The sequence below is a fragment of the Coturnix japonica genome, chromosome 16 (genome assembly GCF_054131305.1).
Source record: "Coturnix japonica strain WE chromosome 16, WE-NBRP24, whole genome shotgun sequence".
In the NCBI taxonomy this organism is placed as follows: Eukaryota; Metazoa; Chordata; class Aves; order Galliformes; family Phasianidae; genus Coturnix; species Coturnix japonica.
The window spans coordinates 632,713-646,845 of NC_140678.1; the positions used below are offsets into that span (position 1 = coordinate 632,713).

At 54.2% G+C, this 14,133-nt stretch overlaps 2 protein-coding genes across 2 annotated transcripts; one reads left to right on the top strand and one right to left on the bottom strand.

The window, feature by feature from the left end:
• Positions 1-32: 32 nt before the first annotated feature.
• FZR1 (fizzy and cell division cycle 20 related 1) lies at positions 33-11,755 on the bottom strand. The gene is made up of 14 exons (XM_085517506.1): positions 11,692-11,755; positions 8,418-8,562; positions 8,038-8,163; positions 7,752-7,815; positions 7,276-7,403; positions 6,736-6,818; positions 6,156-6,339; positions 5,912-5,977; positions 5,350-5,452; positions 4,603-4,787; positions 3,522-3,755; positions 3,339-3,443; positions 2,601-2,693; positions 33-1,942 (listed from the first exon to the last, which is right to left on the bottom strand). Exons 2-14 carry the CDS (start codon positions 8,484-8,486, stop codon positions 1,901-1,903), a joined length of 1,482 nt encoding a protein of 493 aa, XP_085373632.1. The 5' UTR covers positions 8,487-8,562; positions 11,692-11,755; the 3' UTR covers positions 33-1,900.
• On the top strand, positions 11,268-13,913 carry LOC107325557 (uncharacterized). Its single transcript, XM_015886556.2, has 2 exons — positions 11,268-12,161; positions 12,644-13,913. The coding sequence occupies exons 1-2, from the start codon at positions 11,505-11,507 to the stop codon at positions 13,760-13,762; spliced, it is 1,776 nt and encodes a 591-aa protein (XP_015742042.2). The 5' UTR covers positions 11,268-11,504; the 3' UTR covers positions 13,763-13,913.
• The last annotated feature ends 220 nt before the right edge of the window (positions 13,914-14,133 follow it).

A 14,133-nucleotide genomic window follows, 5' to 3' on the forward strand; every position in this document is an offset into this window, starting at 1 on the left:
TCAGGGCACACAGCGACGCCACAACAGCCGAGTGATGTAAATCCACAACTTGTTTAATGCCAGTTTGAACGCTTTACATGGAAAACTTACAACTCAATACTTTTTTTCTCCTTCCCCCGCTCCCCACCACACGATGCTGTACACGGAACGATGCCACACGGTCACACACTGGCACACAGACCCCGGGCTGCCCCCCCCGCTCACAGACAACGCAGCTGCTGAAGGCTTTGCTCCTTTCCCTGGTTAAGGAGGGCAGCAGGAGGGCTCACAGCCCCGCTCACACACTGATACCCTCAGTCCCACACAGCAGCTGAGCCCACAGCCCAACATCAACAGCCACCCACAGCCCCCAACCTGCTCCGGGTGGGATTGTGCCCATGGATCCACTCAGTGCTCCACCACCACGTTTAACAGTGCCAAAAATAAAGGAAGATCAATCAGGAGGCCCTTCAGGCCAACTCCAAACTGCACCCCGTGCTGCTGCTGCAAGAGCAAAGTGCTTGTGCCAACGTCGGTGTTTGAATCACAGCCCAGTGATACTGCAGGGCAGTGGGGGCTGCCAGGTGTGACTGAGCTCACACTGTGTGTGCAGGGCTGGAGGCACCGCCGCCCTATAACCTGCCTATGGGAAAGGAGCTGCCTGACACCCTATGGGGGCACAGTCCATATACAGGGCCAGGAACATCCCAAGGAGCAGAGGGGACGGCACAGCGCGGTGCGGGGGAGGGCACAGCATTGGCACATGGACACGGTAAGACACGACAGGCTGCTGCAAGCAGAACAACTTCTCCTTAAATTAAAAGCAGCACACACACGTGAGTGCTTCGCAGCACATCCAGGCACACCAGCAGGCACTTCTCCTCCCATACGGCTTCAACAACAAAAGAAAACCAACAGGTCCCCTGGCATCAACGCGGAGCTTAAAAAACTAAAAGGGAAACACAAAGGGCAACAAATTCTGCCTGGCTTCAGGAAGGGAACCCCTCACCCGGCGCCGCTCCCCCCTTCCTTCCAGCCAGACGAGGCCAGGCTGCCTCTGAAATAAACCAGATCCCACGGGAGCGGTTTTGTTTCTCAAGCACATCACAACTGCTTTTGTCCTCAGGAAGGCTCCGCAGCCACCAGCCCAGCACACAGCGCCGCAGGAGCTCTGCATTCACACTGCTTCGCTCTGCTTTTTAAAGCCATTCTTGTGGTTTGGGGTTTTGTTTTCCCCCCCTTTCCCCTCTCTGTTAAATAAAGGATTGGCCCCAAACACCCCGCAGCAATTTGAAGCTGCTTGGAGCTGTTCCCTCCGAGGTGGAGCCTCTTCAGAGCCCATAGATGTTACGTTTGGAGGTGGCTGATAAACAGGCCACAACCCGGCAGCCCGGTGGGAGCCAGCACTGTGGTACCTGCTGCATTTGGAAGGAGTAAGTGGTTCTCCGGTGCAATGGGGGTCTTTATCTAGTGCCTTTAGATAGCAGAGAGGCCAACGCTCAGCCAGGGCATTGCCCCACAGGGGCAAGGATACTCTCATCTCTCCTAAGAGCAGACAACACAGCAGTTGGGATGGCCTTGGTCCGGTCTCAGTGGTCCATGTAAACAAGTTTTCTCCAGTACAAAAGAAAAACAAGGGTTGGAGGGCGCTGGTTTGACCTCATCTACCCGTACCCCTTCAACACAGGATGAATCCATAAACCTTTGGCAGTTCCCTCCCCCCACCCCCCCACAGCCCCAGTGAAATACTGCCCCGGCGCCGTTCTCAAGCACTGTTTAATCAGTGCCAGTGGGTCCGTCCTCCAGGCCCAGCGGCGCTCCCTCCCCTCCCGGCTGCTCTCTGGGGTCCCATGCACACCAAAGCAATGGTTCCATCCTGCTACGACAGGCCGGACTCTCCTGGGCTGCAGTACTGGGGGGTTTACCGTATCCTGGTGAAGAGGTTCAGAACGGATACGGACTCCTAAAACAAAAGGCAAAGCAGCACTAAGCACTGCAGGGCTTTCACCACAGCAGTGAGGTGTCTCAGGGCACAACATTCAAAGTCCAACACCATAAATATTCCCATGTGTTTGGTTGGAGTTTTTTCCTTCCCCCACCCCCCAGCTGATAACAAGGAGCTGTGTCAGGCAAGCGTGCCATCCCCACGTCTGTGTGCAACTCTGCAGCACAGCCCCACAGCCAGAGGCAGCAAAACTGCCCCCACAGACCCCTCATCCCTTAGTGCCACAGCACTGCTATCTACACCATGCACCACAGCACTGGGCACGGCACCCAGTACCCCAGTGCCATCACTTCCAGCAATTAAGCCAGGAGCTGAAGGATAATAAAGGATGAGGCCACTGTCAGCTGACAGCATCACGTCAGCAGCCATGGATGGTGGTGGGCTCAAGGTGAGTGCGGCAGTTCCGGGACAGCCTGGAGAACAACGCCTTGTCACGCTACCCTGAGTGCGCAGAGCCGACCTTTTATTGTGTCTCATGACTGCAAAGCCTTTTATATTGCAGCCAAGTTTAACTCTTAATTGCAACCATCCCTCAGTCAGCAGGGTAAGGTTAATGGACCCAGAGGTGAAGAGAGCAAACAGCCTGAATTCCTGCTGCAGCTGCACGTGCCCTTACCTTTGTGGAGCGAGTTTTACTGAAAACATTCCAGAACCGCAAAGTTTCATCTCCAGCTCCTGTCACGATGGCCTCCCCATCAGGGGACATTGCCTGCAGACAAGAGAGCAAAACCCTGAGCACCTCTCACATTCTTGAGGTTGAAAACAAACCTTGATCGGAATGCAGGAGAGATTTGACTCGCCTTCCCTGTGCCAACTATAACTGGGGCTATTCCTCCCCGGATTACAAATGTGTGTTAAGGCAGGAAGCGTGATAGAGCTGGCAAGTGCCACTCATTAGTCACCAGGCTGGGAATCCACCTTGCAAAACAGTATCAGCAATATTTATCACCTGACAGGGCTCTGCCAAAAGCCCAGTGTAACGTAACCAGGCAGGTAGGAGATCCAGGTGGATTAACTGCAATGAGTGCTTTGATATGGAACTGGGAAGGCTGAAGGCATCGGGTTATTCCCTGCTTGCAGTTACCAACAAAACAGTGACCGAGCCTTATGGGAATGAGAAGAGATCCTGCGCTTCCCTCTGAAGAGTTCTGCCAAGCTTTGCTGCTCATTACTAAAGCCTCACATTTCCATAGCACTAAATCAAAGCATCCCTTGCAGGCAAGGAAAGCAGACAGAGCTTTTTTCATTGCTTGCGGGGCAACACTCACATCTCTACCACGACCAGAGGCAGCTGACACTGCTCTCATCTCAGCACATGCTCAGCAGCTGCTGTGGAAACGCGGCCACTGCTTACCAGGTACAGAACTCTGTATGAGTGCCCCGTGAGCTTCGCTACTTGAGTGAGTGAGGGGTATTTCCAGACGAGGATCTGGTTCTGCGAGTACCCGTGGGTGCTCACCTGAAAGCACAGAGGGAAACATGTTACGAATCCTACCAGGAGGCTGCTCAGCAGTGAGGGCTGCACAAAGGGACTCACCAGCTCGTTGGCGTGCTTTGACCAGGCCAGGTTGCACACCTGGGAGCCGGTGTCGATGCACTGCAGGGGCTGCCCTGTCAGGGTGTTCCAGAAGCGGATGCAGCGGTCAGCGGTGCCACCACCGGAGGCGAGGAGGCCGTGCTGGTGTGGAGACCAGGCGATGGCTTTGACTGCAGCCAGGTGCTCTGTGTACTGCTGCACAGGGCTCAGGCTGGAGTGGTTCCAGACGAGGAGCTGGAGGAGAGGAGGGATGTGAGCAAACCTGCGCTGCAGTCACACGTCCGCAACGCCCACAGAGCACGATGCTGCACTGGGATTGATGAGGGTGGCTGGCAAACGTGATGGCTTCCCACAGCTCTGCCCAAGCACATGCAGCTCAGTTCTCTCAGCCCTGACGCCTGTCTCAGAGACACTGAGCTCAGCTGAGGAGCTACCAGACCACAAAAGCCCTTGGGTTAAGCTCATAAAGCCAAAGATTTGGCATCTCTGAACATCAACTCAAAGCCCTTCATCTGCAGGGCTGTATTGTTCCAACACACAGCTAAAAACACTCCCAAATTCATCTGCAGACATCCTGAAAAGGGATTTGGTACAACCATGCTGTCACACATACACTGGATACATCCACTACCTAGCAACCCAATCCAAAGGGCTCTGAATGCTGTTTCTTTGGAACAGATGCTCCCTCCATATGTTACTCAGGGAGACACAACTCTGATACGTAGGTAGGTATCAGAACTTGCATAGCTCCTAAACTCGGTTTCCTCCTGCATGCATAAACATTATTCACTGTACACTACCTAAACTAAGTCAGGAAGTACAGCTTAGCTTTATTGAACTCAAAACCGAGTCAAGCTATGGATTTGATTAGCCAAACACAGGAGCAAAATTAAATTTGCCTCTTTAATTTTATTAGAGGAAGAGGACTGAGGAGAAGCTTAGCACGATTTACAGTTGGACACAGCCCAGCAATTGAAGAAATAAAAGCCCCTCCACACTGCAGCTTAAAGGGGGGGGCTGACAGTACTTAGTGAGGATGTAGAGATGCTGAGCCTCACGTGAGCAGCACTGAGCACTGTACCTTGTTGTCATTCCCCCCAGATGCCAGGAGCTGGTGGTCTGTCGACCACTTGAGCCCACAGACCTCCTGCCTGTGGCCCTGGAGCCGCCGCTCTGACTGCAGTGGGGGGGTACGGATGTCTCTCTGGAGGATCATTCGGTCTCTGCTCCCAGAAGACAGCTGGTCTGCATTCCATGCCAAGGCACCTGCGAGAGACAGAGAACAGAGGTATCAGAGCGTGTTTTGGGGGCCATGCAGGAACAGACAGAGCACAGCTACCAGACCTCTGAGAGACCAGTCCCATCTCATGAGGCAGTAAAGCACAAAGGCAGAACTCAGGAGGTACCTCACCGCCCCAAATCTCACCTCAGCATTCAGATTCAATGCCTCTGATAAAAAGAAACCAACAAAACAGTCCCTGAAATATACGGAACTGGAAATCTCAGTGTGAAGCTGCTGCCTGCAGGGCTGAAAGCGGAAGCAGGTGGCAAAGAAAAGCAGTGTTGTAACCAAACTAAAGCGCCTCGGACATGGAGGAAACACCTGCTGCAATACGCATTCAAACACCACCACACCCGGGATCAGAACACCACAATTACTAGGTGGCAACATTTTCAAGGCAGCTCAGGACACAGCGGGATATAAATATCAGTTCTGGTGCTGTTTGAGCTCCGCTATTTCTAGCAGATTCTTGTGAGGAGAAAAGTAAAAATAAAATAAAAATCCAGGAGCCCAACATGCTGGATCTTCCACCTCCCACCTCCTTACCAACTCTGGCTGTGTGTCCCTCCAGCATGGAGAGCTTTTTTCCTGCAGCTGCATCCCAGATCTGTACAAAGCCCTTGTGAGTGCCAACAGCTACCAGGGTCCCCTAGACAAACAGAAAACCACCATCAGTAAGGCTAGTAAGCATAGACAGATGTAAAACATAAGCTAGATGCTCAGGAAAAGCCTCAAGATAAATCCCATGGGATGGAAAGCATCCAGAGCTCTTCCATCTTACATCCCTTCCCTTCTGGAGAGAGCCACGTAGCCAGAATGGAACATATTTGTTGTAGCATTTTATCGTGGAGAGCTAGAGAAGTGACCCGGCTCTTTTTCCCTCCCATCTCTCTTCCTGAATACCTTAAAGGCCACAAAATACAAGAGGTTTCTCCCTTTACCCCCTCATTTAGCAGGGACAGAGAGCAGATGGATTTGACAGCACACAGAGAATCCGGGGCAATACAGAAAAATAAACCAAAGAAGCTAAAACTGGTGAGGAAGGGCTACCCAGCTACAGTGACTGCATTTGAATTTCAGTTGTCATCATAGATAATGTTATACTGACCCGCTCTGACCAGCCCACAGATGTCACAGAGTCTCCTTCCACAGAGAGATCACACAGCCGGGTCACCTGGAAAATAAGGCACCATTAGCTTGAAAATACACCATTAACTGCCTCTCTAACAAAGGATTGGCTTGGGACAGAGCATTACAGACACTGAGCTCCTCACACAGTGTGCTCCTACAGCTCTGACAAACACTGTGCCTGGAAGACACCTACAGCAATGGACACAGTGCTCTGCATTTACCTGGCTGGTGCAAGCACTCCATAGGTAAACACACGTCCCAAGGCCAACACTGAGCACGTTCAGAGAGGACCAGTCCACCAGGTTCAGGTAGAAGTCATCCTGCAGTTCTGGGGCATCCAGCACTTTGAAAGGAATCTTGGAGATCTTCCGAGTTGGTTTTCGGGGTGACCTTAGCAGCTTCTGACTGTTTATAGACATAAAAAGAACTACAGGATACCACACATCACTGCAGATTGCACAGGCGGAAGCAGCTGCTCTCGAAAGCAGATCTACATTTCTACAGAAGCAAAAAAGAGGCAGTAAAACTCCTTCCAGCAGATAAGAATGGAAGGAGTCGGGTTCTGCCTCTGTGAAGGAACTAGGCAGCAAAAAGGTAAACTGGCTACGGATGCTCAGACAACACATCCTACAGATCTAAGCAGGTTGGACACCTGCACAGATCCCTAGAGAACCTGCCTGTCTGTATTTATTACTTTCCTCAGACTTCCTAAACCAATCCAAGTGGCAATTTCAGTTGCCTTAGGAAAAAAAAAACCCTAGAGAACCCGACCTTCCCTTCTTTGTGCAGAATCAGTCATACCTTTTGTTGCTGACAGGAGACAAGGAATAGGGCGAGACCTCATTGCCATCATCTGGACTGGAACGTTTTGTGCTGAGGGAATACTGTGAGAAGGAAACACACCCAGTGAGAACCTCAGCACATCTAAGAGTGAGAGGACCCCTCACAAAACAGGCACGAGTGTCTGGCTCTCTCCAACACCCACTATCAGCTTTTCAGTCTTCTCAGTTCCTCCCTATTCTCAGTGTTCCAGATGTACACACACACACACGACTAATCTCCATTGAAGTCTGAGACCTTGATTTGGTCACACACAGTTTTGGAGTGGATAAAAAAAGCTTTGTTCCCTCTCATTTTCCTTGGCAGTACAGGAACAGGACGTACTCAGCTCACTACAGGTGTTTGTACTGCCTTCACAAGCTAACAAGTTTTGGTTCTTAACTATTACCTGAGTAAAGTCACAATACTAACTCCCTTTCATCAGCAGTGTCACAGAACTGTGTGCCTTGCTCCCCCGACACAGACTCACAACCTCCCTTTTTCTGAATACAACCAACTTACAGTGAAGAGAGACGACTTCTCTGGAGTGGAAGGCTGCAACCTCCTGTCCTCTGTCTGTGGGTCCTGCACTTTCTCAATCCCTGCTCCCAGGAGCTCGTTCTTCAGCAGGGCAGAGTAAGCAAGGCCATCTGTGAACCCAAACAGGAGCTCAGGCAGAGCGTTCTGAAGCCACAGACAGCTCTGCAGAGACTGACAGGACCACAACTGCTCAACCTGTACGCTCATGGGGTCTCTTAATAATTACTGTCACAAAGCACAAACACGCTTTTGCTTCCCAGATGCCCATCAGCAGCCTGCTGAGGTGACCTGACATTCACTCCCACAACACTTTCACTTCAGAATGCATTTTTAAGGACACCAGCATGGCTTTGGCCACGAGCAACCAGGTGCCAGCATTCATGTGGCTCCTGAACTGGGCACCAAATGGAAATAAAAGCTGTAGGCCCCAGCTACAAGCAATAGAAACAAGGTCTCACCTTTGCCATTGTCTGACGTAGCATCCTTTGCTTTTCTGTTCTGACTTGGTGACTTTTCATTTTCCTGAAAGGTGAAAACATGCAGTCACCAAACAGAAACCTCTGTATGTAGAACACCCAGCAGACAGCAGGCTGCCACTGAGGGGCAGAAGATGCACGTTCAGAGCAACTCTTCAACAGACGGTATGAGGCCGTGCTGCAGATGACATACACTGCAGTTCTAAAGAAAACACACCACGCCACTTCCTCATTCAAGGGCTTTGAGCTGTAGGAGAGCAGAGCTTACATTTATTCTGTGGAAGTTGATGCTCCAGTTGGCCCCAGCTCTCGAGGGAATGAATCTGTCTCCATGTTTACTAGGAGATGACATTGGAGAATTGGAAGGGGTGAGGGTTCTTCTCATCTCTGCTACCTAAAGAATGAGAGACATGAAGGAACAAGCACTGGTCTCAGTAAGGGGTCTGAAAAACATCAAAGAGGTCACATCAAAGCTAAATATGCCTTAATAGAAGGGCAAGGCACTTGCTTATCCCAGCTCAGGAACTCACACCTGCTCACAGCCCAACAACACACAGGTTCCCATGCCTTTCAAAGCTCGAGAGAGAGGAAACAGAGCAGAGCTTAACACCCAGGCTAAGGTCACTGGGCACCGGCATTTGTACTTACACAAGGCATTGTGTTCTCATTCTGTATGTTGATTTGGCGCAGGAGACGTCTCTCATAATCCTGGTCCATGCTGGAAGGATCAGGGTTGGGGAGTTCAGCAGTCTTGGGGATTTATGCTCATGAAGTCCAATCAGTAATTAGTCTGCTGCAACACACGGGAAGAAAATCAACCCCAAATATTACAACTCCTCACACAGAAGTTGAGGACCAAGCACCCAGCCTCTCCTTTGGCACTTCCCATGTATCTCCCATATGGTCTTTTCTGAGGCAGCCACCAGACTGAGCAGTGATCAGCTTCCACCAAAGAAAGCCAGCCACCAGGAATGGCATCACAGCCAGAGAACACCATCCCCTCCATGCAGGCCAGAGCCCAGCCTGCAGTTCAGTCTGGAGGTGACAAATACTTGATGCTCTGCCACACATTGCACCTCCAGCTGCACTCTGAGATGAGCTCTGAGACCTCACAGAGCCCCAGATCAGCTCCCAACACTGACCCAAGGGCTTTGTGTCTGCTTTGGCCCTTAACAGATGGCAGGGGGACTCTGACTAGCACAGCACGGCACAGCAGTGCTCATCTGAAACACCTTGGGCAGAGCCATGGATGAAGCGTGAGGAGCAAAGAGCCCCACACACAGCGCAGACCTGCACGTGCCAGGTAACACCTCCAGGAAACCAGGGGACAACGGCACCTTTGGAGGAACCTTTGTGAAAAATAAACAGCCTCACACACCTACAGGCTCCTGGGCACAATTCCACAGCCCAGAGGACTTTCACCCCACAAAACTCCCTTTGATGCACGACTTCCTTTGAGAAGTGCCATCCTCACCACCTCCCCCATGTGAGCAATGCTCAGATGTCACCACCACTTGCAGGACAGACGTTCTCCTCAACCCTCCTCTCCACAGCTGGAAGGAAAGGAGGGAAGCCAACACTGCCACGTTGTGCTCCCAAGATGAGCACTTCCAGCTGCTCAGCTCCTGACCTGAACTGCAGAGCTCAGACTAACAGGAGAGCAAACCCTCCTTGGTGCTGCACACGGAGCCACATCCCCAGCCGAGGGGTTCCCAGGCTTCCACCCCAGCCTTTATTCACTTAAGAGAATTGCAGGTTTGCTCCTCTCCCTTGGCAGATCACGTTTTTCATTCCGCACACATCTCACTGCAGATTACAGCAGCGGGGCTGATCCGAGCAGACACCACAATCACGAACGCAGCGGGGGACCTCTCAAAAGCAGCATCACCATTAAACCCCTTTTTATCGCCTGCAGGCAGCAGTTATGTCTCCCTTTCACCTTTTAACCGCGCTGCTTCATAAAGATGAGAGCCACGCCTGCTCCAGGGAAGCCAAACACAGTACAAAGTCTGCACGCAGCACAGGAAGCCACGGGCTGGGAAACACAGAGGGCGTCAGGATGCAACGCACTGCAGGGTCATGGCTGTGTCAGCCCTCGCCCCTGGGTCACCAGGCAGCTCCAAACCTCATTAGCAGGAAGGATCCTACCGGGTTCACCTGTTATGAAGGCAAAACAAACAACAGAGGCCATAGGAAAAAACAAAACGCTCTCTGCTTTTAGAGATGCACTAATTAACAAAGGTGCTTTGAGAGTGTTTGTGCAGCTCTGCCTTTCCTGGCTGCGGTATGGATCAGGTTTGGCCTTGGTGTCGTGCTGAGGGTGGGGTTTATCCGTGCCAAGTGTCCGAGATAAACAGAACTTGAGGAAGCAAGAGAGAAAGCTCACCACGTACATTCAATAGCATTTCACAGGGCTCTTTATTAAGCAGTTTCTATGCTCTGCCCTGCTGCGTGTCACACCAGGGGGAGGCAGAAGGAAAACACGTTGCCTCCTCAAGGCCCTGTACCCTCTGATGTGCAGCACTTACAACCCATAGGCAGCCTGCAGATTGTTTGCTACCGCAGCTCTTAACTCTGGGCATTCAGTTTCATTTCTAAATGAAAACAAAACACATTCACCTGCTTATCTCCCCTTCTGCCTCATAACAAAGTTACAAGCAGCTGTTAAGAGCACCCAGCTCCAGATAAAAGCTCTGCTTTACCGAAAGCCTTATTGTGACTCAGGGCTCTAAAAGCCAAGATTAAAAATTTACCAGCAGCTCCATCCATGAGACCCACTGACAACAGGCAACTCAAAGTGCTGCCGAGCTACTGGAAATGCAGCAGTGCCCCCTGCTTAATTCACTAAAACGGGGCCAAAGGATTCGGAAAATACAGCAACTTGAGTCAACAGCCCCGGAATATTCTGCTCCTGCATGAAATAATAGCAATAAAAAGAGATCAGTCTTTATTATGAAGTGTTGTTGGCAGCAGGGGAACAGCTCTGTGAGGAACCTTGGGCACAGAACACCAGGCTAACATCATTAAGCACCCTAACTCAATAAGGCTGAGCACTATGTGAGCACTATGTGAGCACTGTGCCTTCAGGAGAGCCATAAATCACAGGAAATCCAGCCGAGCAATAAAGCCCACGGCAGCCCTGATGGATGACTCTGCTCTGACAGCTGCCTCTCCCTCTTCCCACATGCAGGAGATGCTTTTAAGACCTCAGCCCTGTAATTCACCCGACATACGAACTATTTCCCCTTTGGAAAGCATCAACTCATTAAAAAATAATAACAAAGGGCACAAAGCGTCGCTCGGTTCCCTCAGAACTAAAAGCTGCCACAGGAGCAGCAGCACAGCCCCGGCTTTGGCTGCACAAACACACGCAGCTCCCGACCACAGCTTCTTTTCCTGCCTTATAGATCTCACACAGCACAACCTCAGCCGCCATCCACCACAGTGATACAACGGAGGGAGCTGCCTCCATCAGCACAGCCGCCCTTTGGGGCTGGCCCAGAACACAGGGGACAGATGGACCGTCCGTTACCGAGTGAACCCGCCGAGGTCAGCACCGAGCACTGAGTTCTACGGGCAGAGCCTCAAACCGCCAACGGTTCTGCAGCTCCGTGACCACGGTGGAGCCCCAGGATGATCTTTATGCTCCCACTATGAGGCTCAGCCTCAACCCGCCACGTTTGGGCCGCACAGGATGGACACAGCGCTGCCAACGGGCCCGAGGACCCACAGAACATGGGGCACCACAACACGGGGCAGGCCCGGCCCGGCCCCGCCCCACTAGGCCCGGCCCCCCCAGCGCCCACATCTCCGGGGAAACCGGCGGCCACAATCAGCTCCAGGGCCCGCCCCGCTCGGACCGAGCTCCCCAGAGCCGCCATACGGTCCCAGGCCCGTCCAGCAGCCCCCTCCGCCGTCCTACCTGCCCGCCGGGCCCAGCCCCGCTCCGCCTGTCACCGGCGCCGGCCTCAGATCTCTCGCAATATGGCGGCCGCTGCCGGCCGGAAGTCCCGCCCCTCCGCGCGGGGCCCCGGGAGACTTCCGGTCTGCAGCGGCCGCCATATTGCGAGAGATCTGAGGCCGGCGCCATACAGGAAGTGCCTACGGGCGTTGTCATGGCAACGGTGCGGCCTACTCCGCTCCGTGAGGCCTCGGCGGGGTTCGGGCCCGGCCCGTCCCTCGTTGTTCCTCCTCGGGGCTGCGTTTACACCGAGCACAAATAAACCGCAGCTAAAGAGCCTCGATCGTTCGGGTTTGAAAATGCGGGAGCGGCTGCTGCTGCTGCTGTGCGCGTTGGCGAGGCGGAGGGGAATGGCAGGACGGTGGGACGGGCCGCAGCGCCGGGCCTGGCTCCGGTATTACTACAGCCAACGGCAGAAACGGCTGATGACGGTGAGGGGACGCGGAAATGGGGACGGGGACACAAAGGACGGGGGGTGGAGGGGAAATGAGGGTGATGGAAAATAGGACGTGGTCAGTGGGGTTGCACAAAGTACAGAGGAAACAGAGGATGTAGGAACGTGAAGGAGAGGGAACATGAAGGACGTCGGTGTTGCAGAAATGTGGGGAACAGAGACACAGTGTGATAAAGGGAGAAAGATGGGGAACACAAAGGGTGAAGAACAGGAAGGACACAGAGCACAGACATCACAGGAACTCAAGGGATGGGGACAGGAGGGGCACAAAGCTCAGGTTCGTGAGGCTTCCTGGTAATTTGGCCCCTGTGCAGCAGGTCCTGGAGCTCAGGGCCATTGGGCATCCCTTCATCGTGTGCTGCCTTGAGCCTGCTTTGTCCTCAGGGGGCACAATAATGTGGGCTGAGGGGGGATTAGTGCTGGGGAGCAGCTTTCTCATGGCCCCGTGTTCTCCTGCAGCTCCTGATCGCTCGCCGGAGGAGAACCAGCTGCTACTTCTATCCCCGCGCCTGGCCCAGCCTGAGGGGCGCAGACTGGTGGGAGCGGGTGGTCCTGAAGGAATTTGGCCCCCAGGACTGGTTGGAGAAGTTCCGCATGACCCGGGAGACCTTCTTCTACGTCTGCAACCGCCTGCGGCCGGGGCTGGCCCCGCACAGCGCCCACTTCCACCCCACGCTGCCCCTGGAGAAGCGGGTGGCCGTGGCCCTGTGGCATTTGGCCTCTAACGTGGAGTACCAGACTCTCAGCCCGCTGTTCGGCGTCGGGCCCTCCACGGTGCAGACGTGTGTGCGGGAGGTGAGCTACGCTGTGGTGCTGCTGCTCAAACCCCTCTACCTCCGTCTGCCCGACGAGAAGGAGCTGGAGAACATGGTGCGCATCTTCCGCACCCGCTGGGGCTTCCCACACTGCATCGGCGCCCTGGACAGCCTGCACATCCCCATCAACCCCCCCCCGCGCCTCAGCGCCGACTACTGCAACGGGCAGGGCTGGCACTCCATCCTCACTCAGGCCACCGTGGACGGGCTGGGCCAGTTCTGGGACGTCTCCACGGCTTTTCCGGGCAGCATGGAGAACAGCGCCGTGCTGGAGAGCTCCAGCCTCTGGGTGCTGGCCAAGGAGGGTCGGCTGTGCCCCAACCCGCCCAAGGACTTCATGGGCAAGGCACAGAAGTACGTGCTGCTGGGTGACGCCACGTACCCCCTGCGGGACTGGATCCTCAAGCCCTACCGGGAGGACGGGAGCCTCACCCGGCGGCAGCTGCGCTTCAACTACCGGCTCAAGCGGGCGCACAGCGTGATCGAGAACGCGTTCCTGCGCCTCAAGGCGCGCTGGCAGATCCTGCTCAAGTGCGACGACTGCAGCCTGGAGCTGCTGCCCACCCTGGTCCTGGCCTGTTGCGTCCTGCACAACGTGTGCGAGGCCCACGACAACCCGTTCAACCAGGACTGGCTGGAGGGCGCCGAGCCCACCGAGCTGCCCAGGCCGTGCCAGCCCGCGCCAGCCGCCATGGAGGACGGGAGGGCTGAGCAAGTGCGAGAGCTGATGTGTCAGTACTTTGAGAGCTGCGGGGACGGCTGACGGCTGCGGGGACACACCGGGCTCCTCCCTGCGCCCCGGGGGTCGGGGCCGATGCTTGGTCCATGTTGGTTCTGTTGGATGCAGCTCCCGGCTGGGCCGTGCTGGGATGTGATTAATGTGATGTGTGTCAATAAAGCAGGTTTGACACGGACGGGGCTGTCGGGTCATCCCACTGCGAGCTGATGGAGGGGTTCAGTGGGGCTGACAGTGCTCAGCACCACCAGCACCGAGCCGTGAGCCCGTGGGTACCGGGAGGTGCCGGGGATCCCATGGGATCACAGCCGCCACGTGGTGCCGCCATGGGGCAGCTCTGTGGCCCATAGCAGCGATGGGGGCAGCCACAGCCCCCTGTGCCCACTGCGCATGCGCCG

Bases quoted from the DNA above. Each gene is read 5' to 3' on its own strand.
- LOC107325557 (XM_015886556.2), top strand. From the start codon at position 11,505: ATGGGGCACCACAACACGGGGCAGGCCCGGCCCGGCCCCGCCCCACTA. The intron at 12,162-12,643 runs GTGAGGGGACGC...GTTCTCCTGCAG, and splicing joins GGCAGAAACGGCTGATGACG to CTCCTGATCGCTCGCCGGAG.
- FZR1 (XM_085517506.1), bottom strand. From the start codon at position 8,486: ATGGACCAGGATTATGAGAGACGTCTCCTGCGCCAAATCAACATACAG. The intron at 6,819-7,275 runs GTAAGTTGGTTG...TCCTTCTCACAG, and splicing joins AGAAGTCGTCTCTCTTCACT to TATTCCCTCAGCACAAAACG. The intron at 6,340-6,735 runs GTATGACTGATT...GTCTATAAACAG, and splicing joins TCTCCTGTCAGCAACAAAAG to TCAGAAGCTGCTAAGGTCAC.